Here is a 26,348-nt window from a genome sequence, read left to right as displayed (position 1 = left end):
TGATATGGTGCTCATTCACTAATAAGTTCGATAGAAAGACGACAGACCTTAATTACTTGTGCTGGGACAAGGTGTTAAGACACTAAAAAAGAATCCCACTGCACAACTCGTTAGTAGCACTGCCTTGCTCATTTCCCACATCCTGTCCTGTCCTGCCCTTTTCTGTCCTCTCTTATCTGGTTCTCTTGGTTAGTTGTTGCATGTCCTCACCGGGTGGTCCACCCCCCATGCCCCAATCTACAAATAACTGTTGTAATGTTACTTGTGTCCAAATATCTAGACTGCCTCACTATTGTTCTGATGTGGTTTTCACCCCTAGTCCCCTTTTCTACTCTGTCCCTCTGTCTGTCCCCTAAAACCCTTTTCTGTCAGGCTGCCTTTTCAATAAACATCAGAATAATGAAAAAATTAAAAAGTATTTCAAACTCCCCTGTTGCACAACAAAACTTCCAGCACAAAGGCATACAGATCCACCATTCTTCAAGGCCATTAAGTTGAACAGGACAGGTTTAAAAAACAAACAAACAAACAAACAAACAGAACAAAAAACTATGTAGCTCTCACTCCAGCGTGCTTCTTATTCTGTGTCTTCAACTGTGTGTGCAAGCAGTCTGACACACATTGTAATCCCTAAAATCTCTATCTCACGGGCGGAGACGTCGTTGAGACCGCCAAGACTGATCAGTTGCTGCGACTCCGGGATTTTGGAGACCAAAATATGGCTTACGCTCTCATCCGGAAGATGTCTCAAGACAACATGACAACCTGAAGTTGCTGATATAGGCCTAGATACAGTGTGTGTGTGTGTGTGTGTGTGTTCTCTCTCAGCTCTGAAACCCATGTCCTCCTTTCCCTCAACCCTTAATGACCCCGTCGCCAGGCTTAATCTCTAAGACTCTCCACTGTGCACTTCCACCACCCCAAGTGCATCTGGAGCATTGTCATCGCGAGTAATTTTGCCACAGGAGAGTGCACAAGTGGGCGAAGACAGATGACCATGATACAGGGCTGGTCGTATATCCATTTCCCTACAGTGAATCAGTCTCATAATTAAAAAGACTCTTAGATGTTTGATTAAGAATACACGTGTCACAGTAGTCAAGCCCAAATAATTACATTCCCTTCGGTGTTGGCATTGTTTGCACCGATACAATCATACGTGCTCAAAGCTCATTTTCCATCCATCATTGTCAAAATCTACACAAATCTATCCCTTAAGATTTGAACTGTAATACAATAATAGTCAACTAAATAACATGCAATTCTCGTAACGGATAACCGAGTGTTTTGGTAGACTTAAAAAAAAAAAATTAAAAAAAAAAAAAACATCATAACACTCCTTTGTTATTCCCAGAGACTGTGCTTGGGAAAACAACTTGGTTTCATATAATTTATGATGAAGGGTTCTTGCACAGAGAGTAATTTAAGCCATCTTGACAAGCAACTTTTATTTGAGATCACAGCAGAATAATTCTGAAGTCTGGCCATCAATTTGGCTACAGATGGGAAGAATGCAGAATAGTACTGTACACACGGCTGCCAGCATGATATCGATTCCCGCTCACCGAGCATAGGTGTGGATGGTTGTTTGTATTTTGTGCCCTGTGATTGACAAGTGATTCATTTAAGGTGTCGTCTGTTGGTGAGCAGAGACAGGCTCCAGCTCACCGGTGACATTGAATACGATAGTGGAAGAAAATGAATGGATGGATGGGACGAATCAAAGGAAAGAGACAAACAATTGAAACTGTCTTGATGTGATGCGTGTTAGTCGGTCGGACCCAGAATGAAGAAACACAAGATTGCTTCAAATAGAAAGCTGTCTAATAGTGTTATTAGTAAAATAGTAGTATTCGTAAAATTCTACACGACTGCAAACGACAACCACAATTACTAACATATTGTTTAGTTAGCTTCTTTGATTGTGTCAAAATTGAGAATGTTCAAACTTGTAAAGGCACAATCACATCTTGTATTGGATATTATTATCATTGCGCAAAGGACATTGCGGTCAATGTACTGTATGATTGTTTTCCACCACGGTCCTATAATTTTTCAGTTGCAGGGGCCAATATGGCAGCGAGACTTGGCATTAAATCTGAACATTCTATCTTCATAGCTGACAAGAAGCTCCCTTTCACTCTCTAACTTCCTGTCCCGCACACTATTCGTAAAAGGTTGGAGAGGCTGACAGAAAGTCAGTGATAAAAAGACGACAAAAAGGGAGGAATGGAATGATATCAATAACTACTGAATACAAAAAGTCAGCAAGACAAATTCTAAGTCACAGGTACAGTATATTAATACATTAGACTGCATCAAATGACATGATATGCCAATAATTGCTGTATATGTTGTAGAGGCAGATAAATAATAGCTTGCAGTAGCAGATGTAGAACGTAGTGAAAGATTTTGAAAGGGAAATATTTATCTAGTAGGCTGTAGCAAAAGCATCAGCAGAACCCCGCTAAGTGTATTGTATTCAGTTATTTTTGCATATGCCTTCACTCATGAGAGGCACAATTTGTCATGATTTCCTTCCCAAGTAACATAATCATCGCTTGAAAGGCCAAACAAAAGAGAGGAGGGAAAAGGCTTACTGTCGTAGCCAGGAGTTTTCCATAGGTGAGGTGTGCAGGAATGTGGTCCGGCTTGGCTCGCAGGGACTCTCGGTACCAGTGTTCGGCTTCAGTCAGTTTGTTTAGTCTCATATAGGCCTCTCCTGTGAGGGCGAAGGAAGGGATCGGGTCAAGGTTCAAGCTGTCAAAGGTTAAGAAATCACACATCTGCTGCTTGCGCTGCTATAGATTTCCAGGACAGAAACTTCTGATCAGGACCTCTGATCCCACGCAATTAGGCCAGCAAAACTGAAACATTTATTCAAAATGCTACATTCATACTTAGCCTCACCTCGCGAATGTTTTAGATTGTTGTAAAGACGTACTTCAGTGTGTGATTTGAGGAATGTATGTTAAGTGCTATCTCACCCTGCCTCATGTGTCAGACATCATTTGACACCACCAAATCTGACCCTCTGCCTACTCACACCTGAAAAAACAATAACATCTCGACAAAAGCCATCAGGTGACGCCTGTATTATTGCAAGAAGTTGACAACATTGCATGGTAATTCTACACAACGCAGTCCAGAATGCATTCGGGGAATGAGGCTTTGCGTATCCCAGGTGTTAACACTTCACTTGAGCTTTTGACATGGTTTGCATATGCAGCTGCTCGGCTCTGATCCACTGTCAAACAACTGGAATTGAGGGGACACTTTAAAATGGTCGGGATTACGACTAATCCTTGCACTGATAAGAAAGTATGATATGCAACAGGTGACACACACATACAACAAACATTCACAAACACGTCCGGAAGGAGCAGTAACACAGGGTAGTGTGATGATGTAATGATTTAGAAAATGATCTCCTTATTCTGTTTAATCTGCATTATTTGCTTGAGATAGTTATAAAATCAAACGTGTGTTAGCTATATGCATACTTAACCTAGTTCCACTGCACTCTGTCATGAGCCAAGCAATAATTGACAACATGTCGGTAAAGAGAGAAATCTGAGGAATGTGTTAACGATCACTACGGAAGCTGAGTCCACACTAGATGCTGACATGTCTACTTTTCAATTTATTTGGCAGTTGGTAACTGCAGTTTAACGGACATTAGAGCCACCTACTTGACTGGGACCGGAGAAGTATAAATTGCAACCTGTGACCATTTTTTCTGTATTATAGTATTAGGGCTTTTGTCATTTGGTCACAATTCCTACCTTTAATTTATATTACATTGGATGCTAGGGTCTATGTATACTTTATCTAAAAACAACAACAAAAACAGTAGTACAAATTTACCTTTGACCTTTCAAAACAAACCTTAACTGTCTGGAAAATCCTGAAATCACCGTGTGGGCTCATCATCAGGTGGAATGACTGGATAAATGCGACATGCCATTCTCAACTACATCTTATTAATATCATCATTTCAGAAAAAAGTTATGTTTAAAGTTGCAGCAAAGTAATATTTAAAAACAATATATATTTTGACTCCAGGACTCCCCTTGTAGATATTCAGCGTAATTAACTTTTAAATTACTGTTGTGAATACAAATTACAGCAGTAAACACACATTTATTAAGAGATGGCAACAAGATAAGCCGAGCCAAAAAATAATCAAAATACTATGCTTAACACTAAGCACACTCATTTAAGCCATCACATTAACCATCCACTGTCTATATACCGAAAATGTTTCTAACACAATCGTCACTGTACACCAAGATGTGACACTGAATCTGAAGCCCAAAGCAGCCATGGAGTGGAAAATTCCTCAGCTCACCAGAGAGCATTGGACGTGAAAACAGTTACAAGCAGGTGCGCCAGTGGTGCAATTTCAGCTCTGGGGACACACAACCCTAATGTGCTGAAGAAGAAGAAGAAAAAGCTCAAGTCTCTGTTACAAAGCTGCTCCTTCATGGCAAATTGAGCTTTCATCAACATTTTGACATCATCTCAGTAGCTCAGTCAAATTGCATGTCACCAACAAATTAGTCAACCAGTGGCACTACCAAGTCTGGTTCGCAGACCTCTAGGAGTTGGCCTATGAAAGAGGAAGAAGGGGGAGGCAGGAAGAGAGAGGAGAAAAAGGAGGAGAGGGAGCAGCCGTGCCTGCAGCAGCTGCTCTCCAGCTGGAAACTAACAAGACGGCTTCTTGCTGTAGTGGAAATCATTCAACTTTGTTGAGCACTTTCAAAGGTACCACTTTCAGGTCCACAAACATTGCAACGTCAACACAATTTCCAACTTGTTGGCTCTAAAAAAACACCACAATGGATTTGAAATGAACAAGATGTTGAGTTTTAATTTGACTTTGTACATCCAAATCAGGTGAAAGGTGTAGGATATAGGATATAGGTCACCCACTTTTTAAGGGACCAAAATTAATGAGACAAAATTAACAACCATAAATTAAACTTTTTCCACTTTTTAATACTTGGCTGCAAATCCTTTGCAGTTAATGACTGAAGTCTGGAACGCGTCGACATCACCAGATGCTGGATTTCATTCCTGGTGATGCTCAGCCAGGCCTCTAGTACAACTGTCTTCAGTTCTTGCTTGTTCTTGGGGCATTTCCCTTCAGTATTTCCTTCAGTTTGTGAAATGCATGCTCAATCGGATTCTGGTCAGGTGATTGACTTGGCCGTTGCATAACATTCCACTTGTTTGCCCTAAAAAACTTTCGCAGTGTGCTTCGGGTCATCGTCCATCTGCACTGTGAAACGCCGTCCAATACGTTCTGAAGCATTTGGCTGAATATGAGCAGGTAATATTGCCAGAAACACTTCAGAAATTATCCTGCTCCTTTTGTGAGCAGTCAAGGAAACCAGTTCCATTGGCAGCCATACATGCCCACCTGGCCATGACACTACCACCACCATGCTTCACTGATGAGGTGGTATGTTTTTTTTTAATTTTTTTTTTATCATGAGCAGTTCCTTTCCTTCACCATACTCTTCTCTTCCCATCACTTTGGGACATGTTGATCTTTGTCTCATCCGTCCATAGGATGTTGTTCCAGAAGTGTAAAGGCTTTTTTAGATGTTTTTTGGCAAACTCTAATCTGGCCTTTCTGTTTTTGAGGGAGGCTCACCAATGGTTAACATCTTATGGTGAAGCTGCTGCATTCATTCTGGTGAAGTCTTCTCTTGTTTTTAACTCACAGACCTACCTCCTGGAGAGTGTGCTTGACCTGGCCAACTGTTGTGAAGGGGTTTTTCTTCAAGAGGGAAAGAATTCTTGGGTCATCCAACGCAGGTGTTTTCTTTGGTCCTCCGGGTCTTTTGGCGTTGGTGAGCTCACCGGTGCATTCTTTCTTTTTAAGAATGTTACAAACGATGGATTTGGCCAAAATGAATGTTTTTGCTATCTCTCTCATGGTCATGTTTTTCTTCTTTACCCTAATAATGGCTTGCTTCACTGATCATGACACCTCTTTGGATCTCATATTGAGAGTTGACAGCAAAAGAGTCAAAATGCATATAGGACACTTGAAACTCCAGAACATTTTATCTGGTGTTTGTAAATGGGATAAATGCTTGCTAAACTAAGATATCATGAGTTACACTGAGGTCTCGCGATAGGCTGATATCTGGAATTATGTAATGCTTGACGGCTGTTCAAACTCATGTTTTTTGTGGCTTTCAAAGCCTATATTTCCCAATACTTTGCTCAGAGTCTGAATTTTATCCCCTCGATTCAGCCTTAGTGGTTCCACTGTTATAATTATTGTATGTTCAAATAAATGTACGTGAAGAGTTACAGCGGCCTGAAATCCTCCCACATATAACCTATTACCCTTGGTTCAGCTGAGTGTTATTTCCCACACAGTAAAAAAACGACAGCTGCAATTCTTTCAGCGCTGAAATAAAAAGCAGTTCTTACCCATCATGTTGTAGAGGCTCTGCGGTGCAAATTGCCTTGGCATCTTCTGTATTGCTTGTTTAAAGATGGAGAGGGCCTCCTGTGAATGACACACACAGAAGAAAAGAAGGTGTGGGATGTTTGCCTTGGACTGGAGCTTGGGTCGCCTGCAGTCAATACAAAGCGTGGAATTGGGGGGATGCTTGGAAGCTGGTTGATACAGAGCTGAGGAGGAAGGAAGGGTCTGTTCACAGCGTCACAGCTATTAAGACGACCAGAGTGTGGTTTCACATCCTGTGAATGGGAGCAACGATTCACCTCAGAGTTGCCTGCAAATTAAATGGTCAAAGGATCTGGAACCAGTGTACTGCTGAAGCTAATGGTGTGGTCAAGAGGTCAGATTTCAGCCTCTAGAGTGAAACGGAATCTGCAGAGACTCCTGCTTTATTCCCAATTCAACCAGCAGCACCAGTGCTTATGTCAAGTGGTAATAAGCAGAATTGGAACCACTGCCACATGAGTCTTTAGTGGTTTGAAAACAAATGAAGTGTTTCAAAACAGCCTCAGGCTTATCTGCTCAAAATGTACCCTTCAACAGAAGGAATTATAGAAAATATGTACAGGACACATTTCCCCAAGGGTTACTTTAGCTACTGCCTATATTTGATTTCTCCATTTGCATGTTAAGGCAAAGTCTTCCTTTTGCTTCCCCTGCAAAAGAATTACACAAATGTATTGGCGTATGTTTTGTGCCTAATTGTTTTAGCAAACTGAATGGTTTATATACAATGCATGTTGATGCGGGTTGGCTCCATTATCAGAGTGAAATGCTATTCATGAGCTGGGGGACAACACAGTTGGTGTACACTTAGAGTTTGCACTGAACAGAAAGACACCACTGAATCAATCCAATACACAAAAATGCTTCTTATTATTGGAATACATTGTGAGTATTTTACCTGCCAGGCACATATGTTATTAAGTTATAAAGACCAATATAAAGAAAGGTCTTGAGAGTTGCTTGGAAGCATTGTTAATATTAGTACCACTTTATCTTTCAGCAGAATTACTGTATGAAAACATTTGTGTCTTAAAGAGAGGGTGATTGGCCTAGGAGCAAATCTATACATTTGGAGGACACTGCAATAAACTACAACCAGAATAATACAACATTGTTAAATGAATGAATACCTCTCGTACCGGCAGTACCATTCAGAACTGAGCATTATTACTTTGTTTAATGCAGCTGTGTATTGGCTCATGGCGCACGTGTACGTAATGATATGGTTGTCAGTGTAACTGCGCAAAGCAGTATAAAAACTTCACCTCTTGTTGCCCCTGCTCATGGAGCTGCTTCCCCAAATTGTACAGGCAGCTGGTGACCGAGCTCTTGTGGGCATGGGGGTCCTTCAGGTTCTCGTCCGGGATGTCGGCACAAGTTAGAAAGGTACGCTTGGACTCCTCCAGGCGACCCTGATTCATCAGGATGATGCCTGTGTTCAAGTAGGCCGCTATTTGGGGAAAAAGACAAAAGACAGCACAAAATGTATACAGTATGATCTAAACTGAATGGTGTAAATAAGTTTGAAGTGGAGCTACTTAGTGCTATTTTCTTACTCCTACATCTACTTCCCAACAAACTCCCCCTACGTTTCAGCATTGTTGAGATAAAACAGTATTAAAATATACATTAACAAATTCCGAAAGCAAAAGACTCTCTTAGGACCTTTACGATAGTTTAGATTCTCCATCAGTCATTGCAGTCAAATCCATTCAGCGGCTGAAATAAGTATTTAACACGTCACCATTTTTCGCACTAAATATACTTCCAAAGGTGCTATTGACCTGAAAATTTCACCAGAGGTAGTGAACAACCAGAGCAATCCATACATACAAAGAAAGTTGAACTAATGCGCTCAGAAATTAAGTTGTGTGTGAAAATGTGAAAAGACAGGGAAAAAAGATGATATTCATTTGCACTAACAAAGGGATGGCTTGCTGCACCTTTGGAAGTATATTCAGTGAGAGAAATGGTGAAAAGAGTTAAATATTTCAGCCGCTGTATGTGTAAAAGTGATTTTAATAAGGGATAATGAACCTGGCATATAATTTACAAATACAGTATACTTCCTAGAGTTAGGTCCACATATCCAGCAGTAAGTCGGACTCGTTTCCGGTGAGGGTTGGACTCCGCCAAGGCTGCCCTTTGTCACCGATTCTGTTCATAACCTTTATGGACAGAATTTCAAGGCGCAGCCGAGGCGTAGAGTTTGGTGGCCTCAGTATTGCATCTCTGCTTTTTGCAGATGATGTGGTTCTGTTGGCTTCATCAAGCCGTGATCTCCAAGTCTCACTGGAGCGGTTCGCAGCAGAGTGTGAAGCGGCTGGGATGAGAATCAGCACCTCCAGATCTGAGACCATGGTCCTCAGTCGGGAAAGGGTGGTCGTGCCCTCTCCAGGTCGGGGATGAGATCCTGCCCCAAGTGGAGGAGTTCAAGTATCTTGGGGTCTTGTTCACGAGTGACGGAAGAATGGAACGGGAGCTCGACAGGTGGATCGGTGCAGCGTCTGCAGTGATGCGGACTTTGTATCGAGCCGTTGTGGTAAAGAAGAAGAGCTGGATGAAGTGGCTGGGGAGAGGGAAGTCTGGGCGTCCCTGCTAAAGCTACTGCCCCCGCGACCCAACCTCGGATAAGCGGTAGAAAATGGATGGATGAGTTTGCTTCCTACTTCCTTGAGCAAATCATCTTTGAGAGGTACTTTGATGATGTATATATGTATGTATGTATGTGTATGTACTTTTCACGGCACTGTCTGTATGTAATGTAACAGTAATCAATATGCAGTTCAAGTGTAATAAGTATGTCGACTGGAAGAAAATCCTATTAAGTCTTGCTGCTCAGGCATTTGGGATACAATAATTGGATTTGGCACGTCAACCTGGAATTGTTACAACGTAACAGATGCATGAATGATCAAACACCCATTTTTATTGATATTCTGCCTGGAAATTTTAACATTTACATGTTGATTGTTGTATCAGTAAGTGAGGCAGCCTTGTGACAGAAATTAACGGTGCTTTATCAGCAAATGAGTTAAAAATAGAAACATTTTTGCACAACCTCCATTCTTATTTGGCAGTGAATAATGGAATTAGCTAGAAAAGACAAAAACATTCTCCTCTTACCTTCACTATGTCTGCGCCTCAGGCTAATTAATTATGTCTGTTATCAGCTAACGGATGAGATAATTGCATACCGAATTGAAATGTTCTCGTCCAATTGGGATTCTGATTAGATCTTTAATTACATCAGGACGGAAAGAACAGGCTTTCTGTTTATCCGTCATTGACCGATGGCTTGAACAATGGGGAGCTAATTTATTCTGGTAAAACTGGGAGTCATTCGTAATCATCACAAAGGGAGCTTGCTGAACACCTTTTGGGAAATCAAATTTCATGAAAACCAGTCAAATTGTGGAGAAAACAAATCCAAAACAAGTCAAGCACACCAAAGCACTTCCTTGAAGAATTAATCATCGATGACATCATGTGTTTGCTTGTTCAATTGAAAACACCAGCTGTAGGCCTGCTGCCCTTACCCTCCTATGCCTCTGGCCTCACATAACCACAGCCTGTGTTCACTGTTGCCTGGACACACTGCAGCCACAACCACAAGAGCTGGAGATTGTCAATACCGGGAGAAGCTGTACTTACAGGCCAGAGTTGGCCGGCTCCCAATTGCCAGCTTATAGTAGTGAAGTGCCTCTGAGAACTTGTTGCTCTCCTGAAGCAGCAAACCACTGCAACGTCAAAACAAACACTTCATTGCAAAAAATAATAATAATAATAATAAAACATTTAAAAAAATAAAGCGCAGATTTTTTTAAAGGGGAACAAAAACCTGTTATAACAGAATAAGAATACAAGCAGTGAAAGACAAAAACAGAATGTGTGGGTCGTCAGTGGTGTTTTTGATTGCATAGCAACTGTCGCTTGTCTTACTATAGCTGATGTCATGTTGTTCTTTTTTAGACTGCAAACTGCAATCCCTTTTGACTCACTTACTTCCACCACAGCTACAGCGTGGCTATTGATCAAATTCAGATTCTCATCCCTAATCTGTATTTTTGCAGTTCCTGCACTTCCTGGTTCACGTAGGATAGGTGTTACAATTTTTTATTCTAGAGCTGGGGGAGCTGTACTGAAGGAGAAAATCCATTCCTCTAACAAAAGCTTAAATTCTGTTTGTCGGTTTTTGTTTTTCTTTAGCAGGCTATTTTCTTGTTCATGGAGAATAATGAGAAATGTTATGAATTGACAGACTATCATTTGAACTGCTGGGCAAGGGGAATTAGTTACATTACTGCTGCAATAAACATTTCAGGAGAGATTCTTCATCTGTATATCTCGGAAAAAACACATAACTCTACAGTAACTGTTTTGTCATTATTGGCTGTGGATGTTCTGTAATTCCCTCAGGCTTCGAGCACACCACTTACTGCGTAACTGTCAGATAAATTGTGCCACTGGGAATATACTGAGTTAGGAGGACACCTCTAATGGGAAAAGATCAAGAGCTTCTCCATTTGATCGAGCTAACACACGGTAAATTGGTGGAGAGATTTTCGCAAGAGAATTGAACTAGTATTTCCTACACCAAGGAATTCCCTGAAATGTACTATATAGTTTAGTGTATTTGGTAGGAATCCATCTTTTTTCAGCACATCATGCAGCAAGTCCACCATGTTTGGAGAGACAAAGATGTGCAATGTTTGGGGGGGGAAGGGGGGGGGGGGGGTGTCATTGCAGCGGTGACGCTCATTGTTTGAAAATGATTACACTAATGAATGCAGTTTATCATTTCCAAATCAATTATTGTGAGAACCTACTATAAGACATAATCAACCATGAACATAAATATTGCATAATATATGATAAAGACAGTGTTTTCATTTCGCGAGAAAGAAAATAGTGAAGGAAAACACGAACACACAAAACAAAACAAAAATGCACACTCACAGGTTATACAGCATGTCAGCCATGTTACTGCGATAATAGAGAGCATTTCTGTACGCCTGCTCTGCCTCCTCCATCTTTCCCTGGCTCTTCAGGACGTTTCCCAGGTTGCCCCACGCTGACAGATCCCAAAGGAGAATGTTAATAGGGACGTGTGTAGCGACATTCACGATTGACAACTTTCAAATCTCTTTATGAATGGATGCTGCAGGAGAGACAAAGTAAATATTGTTCCTTTTGTTATCCACAGCCACTCGAAGCTGTGGGTTCGAGTGTTTTTAGGCGGCTAAAAGGATGTTGTTCCGCTGCAGCTGCTCTACAGGGATGAGGGATGACACACTGGGAGAGTTTTGTGCCAGAAACCACCACTCATTACCGAGAGAGTGTGCTTGAAAAGGAGACCACTGCTGAGCCTTTTAACGACTAAACGCATTAGCAGTGAATGTAGGAGTGGCATAAACTCTTATAAGTATTTGAGAGGTTTGATACAGGTCAAATATGAGCAGGAAAGATCATGTGGAACACTTTAAGATGGGCCACATAAACTGTGCTGTGGTGATTAGTTTAAACAATAATTAATAATACGATTGGCAGGTTATTTTATAAAAAAAAAAAAACCCCCGCCACAACCAGGACCTTTGTGCAAGGTGATAAATGACTAACTTCCAATATCCCTGTGGAATGATTAGTAGAAGCACTTGCAAGCTTGACTGACTCGTTGCGCCTCTAGTTACATGCTTGTTCAGACAAAGATGAAGCTCTATATGTGTCATTTACAATTTCTCAATTCAGACAATCGAAAGATTTTCTTTGAGGTTGCATCCCTAGCTAGGATTAACATGAACGCTCCTTCTGCTTTGTTCGGTTGATGGGTGGCCAAAACCAACAGCCTATCATGCCTCATGCAATATGTGAAAGGGAAATTAGCAAACACAATGTATCCTGCTGTTGCCTCATGAGTCGCAGCCCTGCTCCCCTTTTAAGTGGCCATGAGAGCAATGATGTGGACAGAAATCTGTGCCTGCTGGCCTTCAATATAAGGGGTGTTGCATATTCCTGCTGAATTCCCGTTGACGACACCAATTACAAACTAGTGCCATAGCAGCGATGCCCTTCCAAGGGAGAGAGGGCATTTTGTGAATGCCGAGTACAAAAAGAACACGAAACTGTATTTCTTTGAACGCGAGTTATGAGGAATGAGGTAGACCTTGAGAAGATGAGGAATTTCCACCAGTCTCAAAGTTCTGCCAGGGCACTGAGTTCAAATTATAACAACTTCCATATTCTGTGTTGAGGCTTACTGATGAAGAAAAGACATTTTGAAGCAGCTTTACTTCGAATTATTTAGAGCAGGAACAGCAGACAAAGAGACACTGTGCATGTCATTAAAGAAAAGAAAAGAAAAAAAAAAAAACAGAGGAATCTTAATCAGTATGTTTACATGCACACATTCTTCGAGTATTGACTGTTTGATCTCTCCATTCAATTACAATTGTCCCACTGCTGGATATAATACACTAATTTCATAATGGGCTAAAAAAAATGTGCCACGGGACAATGTCCTTTCAGGTCTTTACCAACTTCTCACATAAACAAGGGGCTTGCATGGTTGCACGGTTGCTCGTGGCTGACTGATATTAAGCTGTGCGGTGAAGGAGATAAAAGTAGAAAAAAGTCAAACCGGCCAGGCAATTTCTAGATGTTGCGCATTTTAAACAGCTACTGTATGTTTTCCTTCCATGCACTTTGAGTATTGCCTATAAGATGTGTAGTATCAGCTCCTGCCTTGATCTTCTCCTATGAATTTAAAGCTGTTTGACTGCTGTGTCAACTCCTGCCGCATTGAGTTCCAATTTAAGTGTATGTACTGTACTGTACATAATAGAGAATAATTTAATTTCAAATCAAAGCCTGGACTTGTTAACCTGATATTTAAAGATCCAACCTTAATTAAGGTGTTAAAGATGCTTACATGCAATTGCTTGTTTTTCTGGCATACATGAAAGATGTTTGGATTTGAGAAGCTGCATCCTTTATGTGCATTCAATTTGGCATGAGCCCATTCTTTAAAGCAACTTACCTTTAGCAGGATTGACAGAAATCCCTGACTTGTAGAGCATCTCTTCATTCTGCCAGTCCCGGTTCCTCAAAACAGTCTTAACACCAAAAAGCAAAATCACAGCTGCGCTGCAGTAAACCAACAAGGTCCTTGAGGACCTCTTTCTCAGTCGGACATACAGAGACCTCAACCCCACAGCTACCAGCAGGCAAAATCCCATGCTGGGGATGTAGAGTACTCTTTCTGCGATGACAAAGCCCACGTAGAAAAAGAGGTTTGTGGCAGGGAGGAAAGGGATAGCCAAAAGCCCAAGGGAGAACACCACAACATTTTCCGTGGCGGGCAGCGATGTCCCGCTCTCATGGAGCCTTTTGGTACCATTCTGTATACTATTAATGTAAGTCTTCTTGCAAGAGTTGTTCACATGTTCATGTGCATTATTCTGGTAACTGTGCCCATTGCTGTTCACATTCCTTCCGTTCGTAAACACATGAGCTTTACCATTACTGTCCTTGCCCTGAGCTCTTGGCTGCTTCCACACACTGAACCAAAGCAGCAGCAGCAATCCCAAATAGAAGACGAGTGTATGAGCGTTCCTCCAATCAGCAAGGCTCCTGATCAAAGGTAGGGTGTCCATTGACCAATCAAAGCTGAGTGTGTTGGGGCAGAGGAGAAGCCAAAAGTTGATGGCAGGCAGGTAGAAAAAGGTCAGTGTCCTGGTGAGGAGGGAGGGGGAGTCTGCTGCTGGGTTGTCAGAGTTCGAGAAGCTCGGGGGCTTGTTACCCATCCAGTATAAGCGGCCGGCCAACAGGGTCGCGCCCCACGCTGCCAGCAGAAATACATTCAGCAGCAGCTGGACGTTATTTCTCTGAAAGAGAAATGACAAAAGCTCAAATACAAACCAAAGCAGCCGTAGGACATAATATGCTGCAAATGTAACACAATATGTGGTTTCCTGCTTATTATATTCTTTCTTTCTTTGCTTTTGGACTCTCTATTCACTTTGAAGACTGTGGTTTGGCAGATTTATAAAAAAAAAAAAAAAAAAAAAAAAAAAAAAAAAAAAAAAAGGGATGTCTGACCTTTCATCACTTGAACAATGAACTCAACATGATTACAACACGTGAAGATGTGTAATTTGGGCAAGTGAGTTCGAGGACATGAACTTATTGAAAAGGTTTTAATTTTGCTGGTTCTTGAACAAAACCAGTTGTGATCCATCATTTCCTTACCCCTTGTTCTTAAAAGAAAAAACATAAAGGTGACGACGACCTGGTTAAATAAACCACGCAACACTTGCGCTCAATTAATTCTGGTCATTTTCAGTACATGACCTTGTATATTTTTGCCGATTCAAAATTATTTGAAATAGAACCCAGCCATTTGGAATTTCAAGATGTGAGACTTTTTGAGGAATACAGAAAACAGCTGGAAAGACAGCAGACTAGGAAATTGCATACTTTGATCTTTTGTGTAACTTTCTTCATTTTAAAGCCATACTAAATGCAGCACAGATGCATGTACAGTCTCAGATTACCCTTGAACTTGATGTGCGAGTCCAGTCTCCTGTAGGATATAAACATGCTTCGTAAACCTTAAAGAAATCTCAGCTTTGGGAGATATTGCTTTCATCTAATATCCAAGATCACATAATACGTCAGAAAACAAAAGCACATATCTAATGGATGAATCTCTGCTATCTGCTGATCATCACTGCCAATGGAAAGAGGCGGAAACCAAATGAAGCCCACAGGAAATTAATCTAGGAACACGGGAGGAAAATGTAGGAATATCTAGGCTACTGTTGAACTGTTGTGCTTTCATACGGTTTGAGACGTCTCAGGTAAAAAAAAAAAAAGAAATACGAAGACATTTATTGAACAAACAAAATACCTCTGCTGGTTCTTCAACTTGCGGTTATATCAAATACAGTAGATCCAGTCCATTGTCCATCCAGTCAATATTTGTAAAACTTTATTAAAGGTACACGAAAATGTACTTTAATAAAACAAGATCCTGATATGGCAACAAATTTCAATATTGAAGGCCATAAAATCAATTTCTCTGTAATTTGAGTCACTGTCAAAAAAACCGCATGGGAGTCCAAAATAGAAACACACTTTTTCTCTATAGTATATTTATAGTACAACGCCATGAGCATTGGCTTAATTTCCTCATAGTTGGATGGAGAAAAAAAGGATGAAAAAGAGCGACTATGACCACTTTTGTACTCAAGAAGGAGCCCCGAAAAACTATCGGAAGTGCATTGAAGTGGTCGGTGGGGCCCGGGGGTTAAACTCTGAGCAGACTTTGCTGGAGAGACTTGCTGGCTGTTATTAAACCCCAATCATTGCTTCAGGGGGATGCAGAGAGATTTACAAGGCTCTTTTTGAGGCGCTCATGACACTTCTGTGGCCCAGGCAAAAGGTTTTTACGTCCTTATATGATGTAAAACTTGCATACAGTGGCTGGAGGTGGAAAGTTTTCAAGTCACCACATTCATATCTATTGTGACCAGAGGATTAACAAAAAAAAAAAAAAATATATATATATATATCTTTTTAACCAGGACATAATAGTACTGTTCTTAATGAAAATGAATATAAAACAGGCTTGTGTATTTGTAAAATATGCTTGAAGTGAAAAAATACTCCAAACTCCAAATACAAAGTCCCGTCCAATAAATGTGTGGCTTTTATTTACGTTGCTTTGCATTGCGTATCAAGTATAATTTGCAAAACAAGCAGTAATATTAAACATTTAGAAAGTATTGACAACATAGAACGTCATTTAATTGCACCCCACATTTGCAAACCTATTACTTTGTCAACTGCTCCAAGTTTCTAAGGAAATATTATCGGCTCCTGAATAAACATCCTTCCTAGTATCGCTACGGGAAAATCATCAGAGATTAAATTCAATTGAGAACATTGTCTTTCGCTCTATTTTTCTTGCTACCAAAGGCATTTCTGTCATGTGTTTTTGGTTGGTAATCTATTATATTACACCCCCGTGAGGTCTGCATTATTCAGAATCAGTTGAGAACTGAAACAATTTAGCCATTGTAAAGTGTGTGAATAAAAGATACTTAAGAGATGAACAGAGATGGGTACTAACGTTAGTGCTCCATTTACTCAAGAAAAGTAAATTGTACTTGTCATAGTAGTTTTGATGAAGCATACTTTTTACTTTTACTGGAAAACAGTACTTTTACTCCGTTATAATAACCTACATGTCGCTCGCTACTTTCATTTATCAATAATGATGTGCTATTTTTAGACTTTTGTTTTTGACTCCTGCGTCGGGCGCCGTTTGCGCCGATCCACGGTGATTACCACAGTGACGATTGACTCAAGTTCACCATTCAAACGACACAAGAAAGTCGCATGTCCGCACACAAAGTCTTCTTTTTGGCTTCGCAGGTCAATCAAAGTTTGAGTCGTGACAGCCGCGGGCTCCTCCTGTTTACATTACCGACTACGAAAGACAACAGATTTAGTGTAGTTATGTCACTTCCCAAACCTGGGTACTTTTTCCGCCGTTAAGGTGACCTGGAATTTGTACAACTCAACTGATTTATTTACGTATCGTTAAAAAAGGTTGAAAATGATTCATCTTGGTCAAAATTATTTTACAACACAAAAATCTGGCATTTGAAAAGGGGTGTGTAGACTTTTAATATCCACTGCAACCTTGTTCCTGTTTTTGCAATATGCCTGGTGAGCCTAAAGTATTGTGCTGTTTAACAAGTAGAAACAACATAGTATAAGATATATTTCTTGGCTGAATTTGCCTTAGATTTGATTTGATAAAGATTTTATTTATTATGTTTTAGATTAAGTAATATTGTTCAGCAGCATCAGAATTTGCACATTCATATTTTATTGAGTTATTTGTATTTTATTTGACGTTCATACTATTTAAGAAATATATATATAATATATAAAAAAAATAATTCACAAGTTACTCACTAGTTACTCAGTACTTGAGTAGATCTTTCCACGGAGTGCTTTCTCACTTTTACTCAAGTCATTATTTGGAGGACTACTTTTTACTTTTACTTGAGTCATATTATTCCAAACTAACAGTCCTCTTACTTGAATACAAAACTTGGCTACTCTACCCACCTGTGGAGATGAAGTGCAAAATGGCCTAATTACAGAAGCCCGACATTTTTCAATACACACACCCATTACATTGAAATGTCTGAGTAACAAAATCAATCTCAAAGTCCTTTTCTCAAAGTGCACACAATCTAATTCATTAGAGTGACGTATTCCCTAGGCCCGCAAACCAATCCACCACACGACAGACAACCGGCAGAAACCAGCCCCTCGGACTGGCTTCCACCTCAGACGGAGCACAGCGAGGCGACAAGTGATGTCTGACCTGTCCCGATCCTCTTCATCATCACTGAGATCAATTGTCTTCACAGTCTCTTCCATCGTGCTCCTTTCTCCCAATAATAGACTTGTAGCCGAAGGGAAAATGAGCTCAGGGTGTTGCTGACACTCGACTCACAATTCCCCAAGACCACTCAACTGACTAAATCTTTCCAAGTATTTGATGGATGACTCCGCACCCCACGTGTCATTGCTCCTTTACTGCTGGATCAGGTAACCATTCAGCTTGTGGTCCGAGAACCACAAAGCCTCGGTCAATCTATCTATCAATGTTCTTTTCCTCTTATCTATCGTAGCTTGTAACATCAGACAGTAAAGTCATTTAGGTGTAAAATCATGATCGCTTGAAGTCAAGACAAGATAAGAAGAGCCCAAAGGTTTCACATCCGGACTGTGTTGCGAATTAGCACCATCTGGCTTAGGTTTATAAAAGGTGATACCTGAGAACTGGATCTAAGTAAACTGCTGGCTGCTTTTACAGTCAAAGCTTAAGTGTAACATGCACGCTCACAGACCACAATGTGAGATAATCCTGAATTTTAATGGGATCCAGAACAAGTACTGTATAAAAAATGAATGCCTTTACAAAAGTGTTGAGCAGGAGCACCTTTACAAGTAGCACGTTACTGATTGAACTACACTTCTCAGTTGTCACTGTTCTCAACAAATAGCTTTTCAGTAGTGAAGGTACACGTGCGATCACAAAGCGGTAGCATTCACAGAAGCTACGTTTCCCCGGAAGCTCTAAACGATGCATCTCTTCCGTTTTACGTTATTACGTACCTTGCTGCTGACATCCGCCCTACATGATGTACTAAAAGATGATAACGCCTTGGAGAGGGAGTAACAGTGCACAGCTCGGGAAACTGGCAGAGGAGGGGACTGTGATGCACATCTTGTGGATCCCCAGGACCATACCTTAACATATTAATGTGACCTTTTGAATCCTCACAGAACAGTTACAGTCCCCTCCAAACGTATTGGAACGGCAAGGTCAATTCCTTTGCTTTTGTTGTATACTGAAGACATTTGGGTTTCAGATCCAAAGATGAATTTGAGACAGAAGTTCAGAATGACCTTACGTTACATGTTACATTTCTCTGGACACAGAAAGATCTTTTCACAAAGACACAGTTAAAAACAACAAAGATTCCCCCCCCCCGCTTCTCATTCAAATTCAGAGTCCAATTTATCTGACTGAAACATTAGGAATAATAAATCACCAATTGTCGCACTTTGTTATGTAGTTAAGATAAACTGCAAAGCGGCTGGAGTCGCAGTGGGATAGACAACCTTATAAAGTCCTTCAAGCTTAGTTTACTCAAAATCAAGAGCATGACTTTTGGACCACATGGTGGGAGTGATGACAGGGTCAAACAACACAGAGGACCTGGCTGACATTGTTTTTGATCAAAGCTTTTAACCTGTGTTAACCCATCAGGAATCCCACAAATCAGCGGTTTGGGAGGCCGATCGACTGAACTCAAAAGACTCAAGAAAGATCTCGGTCTCAGATAGCAAAATGGAATTTTTGATTGCTTAAGCATTCATTATATTTATCATATCTAAAAGGTAAAAATGCACGATGTAGACAACGCTTATGGTGACACTGCAAAATTGGTACAAATAGGTTGAACATTTTTGTATTTAATATGACAATATTATTGTAACATTTAAGTATCAGAGACCTACTGAATCCATTCAATGAAATCAAATAGTTTGGGAAGCATAATGGACTCAAGACATAAAATTACTGTTTAGGATCTTGTAAAAACATGTCAGCTCATACTGCGGCACAGATTTTTATTAACCATAATGATTGAAGCAGCACAGGATCCAGTTCTTATGAAAGATTCCCTGAAGATTCCCACTTGCCTTTCTTGGCCTAACTTCAACTCAACCTCTTCAAACATTCTTCTCTATGATTGACCAATCACATTACAAACATGTCTCATTCTCAAGATAGCCCTGGTTAAGAAGTCCATAAGGGTTTTATTCTCCTTAGGCTACAATCACAGAACATTTATTTTCCCATCAAATTTAATCAGGGTAACCCTATGAAAACCTGGGACTTCACCGCATCAATTTTGAAATGTTGTTTTGAAATTCAAACTGACACTCTACAATGGAACTGGCTGCAACGGAACGCCAAAGCTAATAATTAAAGTGCGCACACCGTACAGGCCAACGAAGAGCCACGACTTGCCGTACGATTGGGTAGGTACTGTTTCATTTGAGTTCAATAGTAAGGCGGAAGAGTGCATTTCGAAGTGCCCACTGTAAAACAAATCAGGAAGATATAAAACGGACCCACAACGCTCATAACAAAGCAACACAATTGTCTTATCAAGGCTCAACCGTTTGAGAAAAACTATTTTCTTACGACAAACAGAAATCATCCATCCATCCTTTTTTCCGACCCGCTTATCTTCACGAGGGTCGCGGGTGTGCTGGAGCCTATCCCAGCTATCTTTGGGCGAGAGGCGGGGTACACTGAACTGATCGCCAGCCAGTAGCAGGGCACATATGAACACACAACCATTCACGCTCGCATTCACACTTATGGGCAATAGAGAGTCTTCAAGTAAGTGTGCTTTTGGGACGTGAGAGGAAACCCACACAGGCACGGGGAGAACATCCAAACTCCACACAGGCAAAGCCGGTTTTGAACACGGGTCCTCAGAACTGTGAGGCAGATGTGCTAACCAGTCGTCTACCGTGCCGCAAACTCAAATCCTGAATCTTTAAAAAAAAAAAAAAAAAAGATGGTTATTGCGTTTGTTCTTCAGACAAACACACACACTGTATATGGCGTTGCTTTGCATTGTGGGCCTACAATGTCCAATGCCGTGCATTTCATTGTTCCTCCATGTGTGTATGCATTACGGACGAGTGGTGTCTTGTTTTCAAATACGTCTCACCCTAATGAATTTCAGACACACACAAAAAACACACAAAAAAAACCCAATGTGTTTAGTGTTGCTCCAGTCAAATGTAATCAGTTTATATACAATTTGGGGAGACCCCAACTTGCTCACAAACACACACAACAAAAGACCACACAAAAAGCAAAGCACCACACTGAAAGAATGTGCTGAACTTGCGCTACAAAATTAAACATTGGTTAAATTGCATCTTTTTTTGAGAAACAGACCAATGCGTATTCGACAGGTCATGAATTGAATGCAGTCTGGCATGTGATTTAATGTAAAAATACCTGCAAAATTACAGTTACAGTACACAAAAATGCCACTTAATATAAACTGTCATCATGATTTCGAAGCAGTCAAGAGTATTGAACAAAAGAACACAATGACATTACAAAAAAAAAAAAACAATAGCTACTCTTAGCACTCTTAACATTTTAATATGCTGTTATTGAGTTCAAAGCCGCAGTAATGTCTTCAAAAATAAGCAGACTGTTCACGATTTCTGTTCTCTCTGTTCCCATATTTATTTGTCCTGTGAGAGCCATGAAGACATAACAGCTGCAAATCAGCTGCGATAGGATGCTGATGTAAGGGAGTGTTTCTGAGAAGTGTTTTATCTTAATAACTACACTCTGACTGACTTCCATGATAAATCGAGGACTTTATAGAACCAAAAGCAAACAGAATGCATCGACACTGCGCCCTGTGAGGATAATTAATGTACACTGTTTGTATTTATGCTTCCAAAAGGCTTTGTTGCCACGTTCCAAACGACATTTTGCTCTTTCCGTGCACGGTTTCACATCATTACTAAGCTTTTGGGAGATGAGGTCAGTTACATTGCAGGTTTTAGTGAGCATCTAAGCTCCTTCAGAACATGCACGAAGCAGTCCGACAAGGCCAGGCAGACAGATTATAGGGGCATGTCACATTCTGCATAGATAAAATTACTCTGTTGTTTCATGTCATGGTTAACCACTGTATCTCAGTAAAACCATGACATTTGCTGTTGATTAAGATGACCAGCAACACGCAGGAGCTTCATCATGAAACCATTATAAGATCATAAAATTTGCCAATGGCCCATTGAAGTACAATAATTTGTAGTTCTCAGTCTAAGATGGTGAATCAATGGTGGCCAAAAACAAACAAACATAAAGCTCATTGAAGACACAAAAACAGTCTAGAAGATCAAACAAGAGATGATAAATGTTTCAAATTGTGGTAGGAGAGCTCTTTGAGAACCGACACATTTCCATGCCACCCTGGCAACACACCGAGGCATGACTTGGCAACTTCTGCACCGGTTAGGCCACAGAGTACCACACAATCTGCAGATTGGAAGAACTCCCCGATGTACTGGCACCATGATTTGTTATGTCTCCTCTTGGTGTTACTCCTTTTTAGTGAGGGGGGGCTCCCTTTTGTGTCTGGCCATGGAATAGAATCCAGATATTGTGTGTATTCTTTACATAGCAATTTGCTACAGGAGAACAATACAATGTTTTATTAATCAAGAACTACTTGTGCTGTGAAGTGCTTGCAGGACAGCTGTACAATATTTGATCAAGCTTTGTGTGGCTTTATTGTCATTTAGTGACTGCGGTGTTTGTGTGGATGTTGAATTGTACTTAAAGGGGCTCCAAGCAGATATCCGTGTTTTGTTTCTAAATATATGAAATATGTTTGAAGGTATGGACTGAAAACATATGCAAAGACTTATAGCAATATACTGCTGAATTGTTGCGATATACAGTGGTTACGGAAAGTATTGAGACCCCCTTAAAATGTTCACGCTTTGTTATATTGCAGCCATTTGCTGAAAAATGAAAAACTGAAATATTGAATATTGTTATTATAACTCGATTTTTACAGAGTATTCAATTTGTGGATGGTTGTTCATCTGTTAATAACTTAGTACATTAAAAAACTTTTTTTGTTTTTATTAAACAATACTTAGTGTTTTTTTTGTTTTTTGTTTGTTTTTTAAATCTCACCTTTGACAAATGCCCCATATAAAAAAAAATAAAAACTGAAATGAATAAAAACTAAACTAAAATGGAGTGTAATTGAAAAACTAAAAATTCAATAAAAACCTACAAACCTGCTCTAAAAACGAACCGAATTTGAAAAAGAAAAGTCAAAACGAAATAAAAACAACAGCGGCCAATTCTGGAACGAACAGACTTCTTGCGAACCACGGATTCGTTGACCTTGAATTCTCTCACGGCTGCTCGGGGGTCCTTAGCCAAACCGATGTTGTTTTGCACAACGCACACCCCGGAAATGCTCCCAGTCAGTAAAGCGGTCAAATAAATAAATAAATAAATAATTCAAAACAATTAAAAAACACCCCAGCGTGTTATCCCTATTGGGGTTGTGGCTTTAGTGTCCTTCCCCTGTCCTCAGGCATGTCCACTTTTCCTCTATGTAAGCAGCGTGTCGGCAGGAAATGCTTAAAAAAAACAATCTTGCGGAGCGCTCATCACACAACAACATTTATAGATGTTGGAACTCGGTGCACACATAAGGCGCGCCACATTATAAGCTGCCCCGTCCATTTTGGAGAAAATCTAAGACTTTTAAGTGCGCCTTATGGTCGCGAAAATACGGTACTTGTAGGCATAGGACATCGTATTGCATGTCCTTGCATATCACAGCGAGTAAATCTTGTTTCGCTGCTGACAGCCCTTCGATATTCGCTTCGATGTTCGCAGACAAAACAGTCAGTACCATTCTTGCAGGAGATCGCGGTTTTTGACACAGATCTCTGCTTCGGTCTCTGGGCATGGTGTTAGTTGCATACAAGACAACCTCAGGGCTTCATAAAACATATTTTCACAAGATCAAAGGTTGACACACACACACACACACAGACACACACAAACGCACGCACGCACACACACACACACACACCTTCAGCCAAGCGAATACACAAAAAATTCCTTCCCCTTCAAAATTCACTCCCTATTGTGGAGGAGGATTCTTTCCACTACTTATGTGTAGACGAGCCCTGTGTGGTTTTGTTTTACCGCTGTGATAATCAGTCCAATGTGTACAATAAAGACATGAGCACTGGGTGAAGGCCAGCGATCGTGTCCACACATTCAAATTAATGTTCGCTGACCAAAATTGGAACTGAGCAACTAAGAACAAATGGCAGAAAGGACTGTGAGAAAGAGCTTATATTGCTTGCATTTAATGCAAGGGTTATAATATTTCTGTATTGGAAATGTCGATAAAACAGACTACACTGCTCTATTATACAAGTGGTTGGGAGGAAAGGTTTATGGATATGAGGCCTGCTGTCATTTGAAGGTAGGAAGTAAGGTGGAAACGCTCTAATGGTTCTACAGCCTAGATCTGAGCCACCAAATATCGCCATTTGAATTTTTGAATTTGCAAAGTAAGATCTGCACTGATGAGCCCTGTGGCCATCCAAACAATACATTAGCGTGTAGCTGTTGTTATGTGTACAACAAGAGCACTATCTGTTATTGTAAAAATGCGGACAAGGTCATTCACATGCAGGATGGTGACTCAATCATACTGGATCACTTCTGGAATTGAATTTGTCAGTCAAATCATCCGGTCTTGGCAGAAGTCTTCTCGTTGCGGCCCTCTTTAAACTAACTGTACCAAAACCATATACGCAAAGGATCTCAGCGAACAATGTTCCCCAAAGCAACTAACACCATGCCCGTGGACCGAAGCAGACGTCGTCGTCAAAAACTGCGGTCTCCTGCAAGAACGGCACTGACTGTTTTGTCTGCGAATATTGAAGGGCTGTCAGCAGCGAAACAAACCTTACTCGCTGTGATATGCAAGGACATGCAATGCGATGTCCTATGCCTACAAGAGACGCATCGCTGCAGTGAAAACAATCGCCCTGCGATACACGGAATGGCTATGGCAATTGAAAGACCACATCGTCAATGTCCCATCTTCGTCAAAACTGACACAATCATAGAAGCTACAGATAAAACGGAGACAAACAACATTGAAATTATTTCAGTGGAGTTCAGCAGAGCAATGATCACCTCAGTGTATAAACCACCAGATGTAGACTTCACCTTCAGAGATCCATAAGAAGGCGCAGGTCATAATGAGAGAAACGCTCAATGACTTCCTCTCAGGATGAACAACCTACTACTTAGAGAACCATCTACGTGCCAGTCCAGCAGAAACACAAGTATGTGCTTTCCACCTGAAGAACAAGCTAAGTGCCAACTGAAAGTCTCTTGGTGTGGAAACCCACTGTCACACTCCGAGCACCATGTCTACTTTGGATTCACACTTCATAGATGCCTCAAATTCAAAATCCACATCATGAAGACAAAGGCTAAAGTGAGTACGCACAACAACATCCTGCACAAACTCACCAACACCAGATGAGGTGCATGTCTCAAGACACTACGTGTCACAACCCTTCCGCGTAGCATCTTTACTGCAGAATATGCCTGCCCAGCGTGGGAGAGAGCTAGCCATGCAAAAAACTGGACCCTGCTCTGAAAGAGAGATGCAGATGCATCCCTAAGTGCCAAAATGACACGAACGCTAACAATCGATACATCCTGGCAGGTATTGCCCCTCCAGACATCAGAAGAGCAGAGGCCAGCAGGGTAGAACGGTGCAGGCAAGCCACAGTTGAGAGGCACCCCTTACATGGCCATGTACCTGCCCCCAGTCGACTAAAATCACAAAGTTTCCTGACCAGCACTGCTCCACTAGAGTCAACACCTTCTGAAGCCCGGCTTAACATGTGGAAGGAAAAGCTGTCCAACCACGCACACAGCCCGAACATACCCATCCCCCCCGCCCCCCCCCCCCCCCCCCCGCCTAAACCGTCCCACCAGGAGATAACAACTGGGCTAAATGGAAATCCCTGAACCGACTCTGGGGCTATATCAGTGGTCCAACCACATGTGACTGTGGCGCAGAACCCCAGACCATGGAGCACCTCCTTTGATGCCCTCTGTTAGGTAGACCCTGCACAGCAAAGGGCCTAGCATTTTACAACACCAAGGGACAGTAATGCACAAAGCACTGGCTGGTTGTTACTGGATATAATGTAAGCTGCGTATATGGACACAAGAGGAAGAAGTCAAACCATAGCGACAATTACACCTCCATTATGGCTTCACCTTAAAATAAAAGAACATTGCGTTCACTATGTTCTGGTACTGCATTCATCCAGCTATTGGATTAAATTATTTATTTCTGCACACAACATTTTTTTTGTAGACGTGGACCACTCAGATGGTCTTTTTCTTTGATATTGGGTAATAAGTAATATGCAGGTCTATCGAGTATTTTTACAATTGATTAGATTATGCTATCCATTTGTCCATTGATTAATCCAACAATCGGGGGAAAAATAGATTTTGTCTTAATTAATTCTTGTTTTTAGCAATTACAGTTTATTAACCGGATTATAATTATATATTTGGTTTTGTTTAAAGGTTAAACAAAAACAAATAAACAACAATTAAGCTATATCACACGAG

The 26,348-nt window shown here is 40.9% G+C and overlaps 1 protein-coding gene across 1 annotated transcript in view; it reads right to left on the bottom strand.

Moving 5' to 3' along the window:
* Nucleotides 1-26,348, bottom strand: part of tmtc2b (transmembrane O-mannosyltransferase targeting cadherins 2b) — a 93,342-nt gene that overhangs the window by 13,327 nt on the left and 53,667 nt on the right. The window contains exons 3-8 of the mRNA XM_061677188.1: nt 13,530-14,376; nt 11,453-11,567; nt 10,148-10,233; nt 7,759-7,943; nt 6,454-6,532; nt 2,601-2,722 (exon numbers count right to left, since the gene is read on the bottom strand). Of these exons, the coding sequence (XP_061533172.1) occupies nt 2,601-2,722; nt 6,454-6,532; nt 7,759-7,943; nt 10,148-10,233; nt 11,453-11,567; nt 13,530-14,376 (1,434 nt within the window). The remainder of the gene's footprint in view (nt 1-2,600; nt 2,723-6,453; nt 6,533-7,758; nt 7,944-10,147; nt 10,234-11,452; nt 11,568-13,529; nt 14,377-26,348) is intronic.

The sequence above is a fragment of the Phycodurus eques genome, chromosome 5 (genome assembly GCF_024500275.1).
Source record: "Phycodurus eques isolate BA_2022a chromosome 5, UOR_Pequ_1.1, whole genome shotgun sequence".
Classification (NCBI taxonomy): Eukaryota; Metazoa; Chordata; class Actinopteri; order Syngnathiformes; family Syngnathidae; genus Phycodurus; species Phycodurus eques.
The sequence above is the reverse complement of the archived record's forward strand: the minus strand, read 5'-3'. Positions and strand labels throughout refer to the sequence as shown.